General features: G+C 42.9%; 1 protein-coding gene across 1 annotated transcript; it reads right to left on the reverse strand.

Moving 5' to 3' along the window:
- Positions 1–626: 626 nt before the first annotated feature.
- Positions 627–1,568, reverse strand: LOC307118609 (uncharacterized protein F54H12.2-like; the record flags this gene model as incomplete). The annotated part of the gene is made up of 1 exon (XM_079804294.1): positions 627–1,568. The coding sequence occupies one exon, from the start codon at positions 1,566–1,568 to the stop codon at positions 627–629; it is 942 nt and encodes a 313-aa protein (XP_079660420.1).
- Between the last annotated feature and the right edge of the window lie 3,875 nt (positions 1,569–5,443).

Below are 5,443 nucleotides of genomic sequence, written 5' to 3' on the forward strand. Positions count from 1 at the left end.
AAAGACAACAAAAAAAGATGATGGTTTAAAGAGTTTTTTTTTTATTTTTTTTTATAGACCATACAAATATATTGCAAGTTCTCAAACATGTCACATTGAGGCATTACACGACTGAACACAATGAATACATTGAAACAATTTCTCATTACAGACATTAGGTTTTTAGACTTAATCTTTTCACAAAGAGCACAACCATTTTATCATTTCTAATATAATCATCACTATAGAGTCTCATTACGTGGTTGTAGTCAAGACCCCTGGACAAATGGTACAGAAAAAACACGCAGTGCTGACCGCAAGTGTCCGATGTAAAATCCTGGACACGGGTGTCTGAATATACTGTATCGACGGCATTGGCTGTTAGAAACTTATTAATGTCCGGTGGGAATAGGGGGCTGTCAGGAGGATTGCCGTAACTATCGAAAAAACACGCGGCCCCGTCTTCAGTTAAGTAAACGGCCGTCCAATGTTCACCCGGCATGTGTGTGGGGTGGGTGTTAATTATCGTCATTGATGGATAGGTCCTTATAGGCCTTTCGGGGAGTTGATCACATGGTAGGACACCGATAAAATAGGTGTTACACTTAATTTTATCCATGATGGCTGTGAGTTGTAACGTATTAATTTCAATAGTAATCTACCAGAATCTGACGTCGGTTAGACACTTCAATAATGCTGTCAAAAACAGAGTAAACAATCAAATTAATAGTGCTCGTTAGCGCGTTTTTGAACCGCACTTCAAGCCGCATATTCCCTGACTTGATGAGGGATATATGTTGGCCGCTGTCTTCGTCGGGGGTGAGATTAAAGGCGTAAAGCGAGTATCCGTTGAGAAAATCACTCCTGTCGATAGAGAGCGCTTGGTTTTTAAGATGTCTTCCTGACGCCATAGCTAGTTGGTAAAATTCACACACCGCCAACCCCGCTTCGAAGTTCGGTTGTAGGGGCTTCGCAGGAAACTGCTGGCCGTCCACATGTAGGGCCAAGTATTCCACGTCATAGTGACGGAACGCAAAGGGGTTTTTACCGTAGGTGCCAGTGCACGAGTCGTTATCGACCATAGCAATAACGATAGATTTTGGCAGTGTTCCTAAGAACAAATTTTCTTGATTTGAAACCCTCGACCCCGCAGGTATGGAGAAATTTTTTAAGCACACCCTATCAATAGGGTACTTGGCTGTTGCCGAGAGCAGTGCCTGGGCGTGGGCCAGTCTCACGGATGGTGACACGCTCACTTTTTTGACAAACAGCGATGCTGTCTCGATTTTTAATTTGTAAGCAACAGCCCCGGTTCTCATCAGGCAGAATTCGTCTTTACCTCTGATCATGCGTATTTTAATGTCAACCCCATTCAGCATTAATTTTTCTTGAAAGAAGATGTCGCTGTGAATGGGTGCCAGCAGCTCCACTGTTTTGCTGTTGTTTGTGTACGCCGCTCTCTTCCCCAATCCGGTGTTACGACCCGTGGGGTTGGCAATGTCCATCTCCCCGGCGGTGTCCTTATAAAACAGACCGGCCGAGAATTGCGATTCCAGAGTATCTTTACTGTAGTTGTAGTGATAAGACATTTTTAAATAATAGAATGTTTCGACGGTTTAAAGTGAAGTTTTACAACAACTTTCCCGTATGAAAATGGTATTTCACAGTTCCGATCGTCCTTCAGTTCTATAGTTATGTCTGTGATGAGCTCCTTGTTGATCGATGCGTAATGAAGTTTGTCGTATCTAATACTAACCGCATCCCTGTTTTCACCCGTTATATGTACACATCTCAAAAGGGGTACATACGAATCCCCGACGGCTTGATATTGGATAATGTCTGTGTAAACGTAGAGCGTATAGACCCCCGCGTTGATATCAGCTTGATGAGGCGAGTACGTAATGACGTTTGTTGTAAAATCTGCTTTTTCATGGTAAGCTGAACGTCCAAGAGGTTCATTCGCGGCCAGCCCAAAAATTGTGGCAAGTTTCCCGCGGAAGCTTACCGATACATTAGGTTTCGCTAGCAGAAACACTTTGTTTTGCATATGATCATAATTCATTACCCCCGTCTGACCGAGAGCTACATTTACTGCCCGGGTTACATCACGAATGGTTGCGTAGTATCCGCTGGTTATTTCCAGTTTCCTCGTTACTATAAATTTGTTTTCCCTGGGTTTATTTAAGTCCTTCTCGCTAGGTGGTGGGGCCGTGTTTAGGATGAATTCTTTAAATTTGATCTCCACGTGTTTATTTAAGTCCTTCTCGGTAGGTAGTGGCGCCATGTGTAGGCTGAATGCAGCATCTTCGTCATTAACGGTCTACCAACTTCTAGGATATTCGATTTCGGCGAGGCCTACTTCCCATTTCCCTTTCAAGTTGATGGATGTAGATAGTCTTGTTCTGTAACTTGATATACGGTTTTCAGGATAGACACCCTGTGAAGCATTGCATGGTAATGTCACGTAGAACCTGTTGTCATCCATGATAGTCCTTTACGCGATTGCCCCGCTTTGTTATGCGTCTGTGGGTTTTAAGGGTTTTTGCAAATCCACCAGAGTTTTTTTATTGACGTAGCTATTAAATTTTGAAGGCCATCCTACCCATTTCACTAACACCAGTGTAGATCGCCTTGTTTTTTCTGGCCAAAAATCTTTTCCACCTTAAAAGATTTGTTTTTGCTCACAATAATCTTTTGCAATTCTTTTTCATAAAAAACCCCGTCGATGAGCTCACCGTCATAATCAGACAGTCTGTATACCGGAGGTTGACGCGGGATGCATGCGGATATGGTGAAAAATTCCTCTGTGTAGTTCTGTTCATATCCTTTGGCGAACGGGCCTCTAACTTTAGATATCCTAACAACGTCTCCGACTTTATATTTGAATACGGTCACTTCATTCTTTTTTATATTACCGTACAGGTTTTGAAACACGTCCGACTGATTTTCTTTGTTAAAGTCCAATGGTCTCATCCTAATACTGCGATGATAACTGCAGTTGTAACCATCCATAATATCTTGTAAAACATCTATATATCGATGCAAATTTGTAGCGGTTAAAATCGCCACATGCGACTTTTTAATGTTCTATTAAAACGTTCCACGACGCTAGCTTTCAAATCGGTAGCCGTGCCGAAATGGTTAATTTGGTTTTTCATCATGGTTTTTCATCAAGTCTTGAAATTGTCTGTTAAAAAATTCCTTTCCCTGGTCCGTTTGTAATTTCTGTGGGACCCGACCCTCTTCGAGTATAGACTCAAACACCTTAGTAACCACAACGCCGCTCTTATTCTTTAGCACTCGACACCATGCATACTTGCTAAATACATCGATGCACGTCAGCAAATATTTATTATTATCATTATCCTTGGAATACATCGACATGTCCACAAGATCCGCTTGGAACTGCGCATCAATGCCATACACCATTACTCTGTTAGGTTTGTATTTTACAGGCGCTGTCCTATGTAATGTGTAAGCGTCCTCCCCGGCCAGCCAATCTGCAACCTGTTTATCGCTTAGACGTACACCGCTAGCCTTAAAGACACCATCTTTTAGCCGCTTTTTACCCCCTAAAGAGCCAGGGTTGGATGGCGTATAATAAGTCTCCTTCATAAGCTCAGCCATGTTATCGTGTCAGCCTATGCAAAAGAATAAGACGTACACCAACAGTGCGTTAAACTTTTATTAAAAAACAGATGATAATGTTACAGACATTAAAAGAAAAATATATGATGAATAAATGTTCAAAGTAATAAAAAAGAATAGATGATGATCATATACTCAACCTAGTAAAACATTACTTTGATATCACGCTAAGTGGTCTAACCAGAAAAGAAATTCACGGCATATCTTTAAATCATGGTCTACGATATGGTCAACTGTTGTTTTTATAACGGCATCAACATTGAAGCCATCATCGTCATATTTTAACATGCACAGATCCGTTACAAATGCACAGATACAGACAATGTCGGCGATACGTAACTCAGATTCACACATTACATCGAGAACATCTCTTATTACAGAAAATGGGTCGGGGGTATTAACACACACGTCATGCAATTTATCCCATGTCGCGGCCATTCCTCTTATATTTTCCATTTGTTTCTTGAGATTTGTTGCAGGCACGTATTCCACATCGTCGACATCATCAGGATGGCATGCGTCACTGATCACCTCTATCAGCAATATTTCGAGTTGTCTTCTGTAATGTCCTTTAAACAAACTTTCTATGATGCTCTTTTGACTGCATACCATGTTGCCGCTGCTGACGGTTTCTTGGTTACCAGCCATGCACGATGGGGTTGCCTTGCCAGAGATCAACAGCGTCGGAGACAATTTGCTTACGGGCCTTGTCCGCGAGCTTGCCCCTGATTTCCTGTAGTTTCGCAGAGATGAATGGTCCGATGGTCCAGGGATGTCTGTCAGCATATGATCGGTAGCGTTATCGTCGGGGGGTTCGAGTCCGGGGCTGAGAGAAGCCCCGTAGTCACAGATGGATACGGGTTCTGAAGTGTAGTCCTGAGACATTTTATATGAATGAGCTGCTGAGTGGGTCTGGCTACTTGCTTTTATGGGCGTAGTGAATGGGCGGGGACGGTAGATCATGCAAATCACGGCGCGGGCATCTCTCAGGGTGGAAAAGCTGTACTTTAATTTTGTTGTACCCCGCATGCACGTCACACCACTTGTACATCTTGTTTATGGTTGACAAAATACCATTCAACAAAGACGTATCACACCACTTGAACAAAAAGCCCAGCTTGTACATCTCCTGTTCGTTGCGATGACCACCGTCGATGCGGTCAAAAAACGCTTCCTTGTCTTTACAGCAGAATATGAAAACGTATTCCTCCTGATTCTTTTTAGAATGATTACCGACCACACGGTACCGGGTGTTCGGGACCACCGCGTTCCATTCACCGACGTACAACGGTTCACTCCCACGATCGTTCAGATCCCTCCAGACACGATCGTAAAACAACGTCCAGTCTCTAGCATGAAACACCAGACAGGGGTCCTCTCCCTGCATAAATTCATTTGCGCTGTCAGCCGTGTAGAGAGTGACCATTCGAGATACTTTATGAAATATGTAACCAAATACCCGGTTACTAGACATCAAAAATTTATCCTTCACTATCCCCGTATTCTCATGGAGAAACTTTGTCAGACTAACATAACCACGAGGCTTTCTCAGGGCCATAGGTGGACTCTCCATCCCATCATCGCTGCAGTAGTCATTCTCTGGGGTTTTAGGTCCATTTAAACGATCCATGTCTATGAATTTCACGTTTCTTTTTCTCTGCTTCAGCATCAGGCTCCCTCTGCTTATATACAACTCTGTTGGAATGCGGAAGCCGTCACATTGTCTGCACATCCGCTACCCCTTAACCTTCAATTTAACCTGACCTCAGCACTAAATTAATCATATCCAATTTGGACATACAAAGGGCAACGTCGG

The sequence above is a fragment of the Gobio gobio genome, assembly GCF_949357685.1.
Source record: "Gobio gobio genome assembly, chromosome: 2".
Lineage (NCBI taxonomy): Eukaryota > Metazoa > Chordata > Actinopteri > Cypriniformes > Gobionidae > Gobio > Gobio gobio.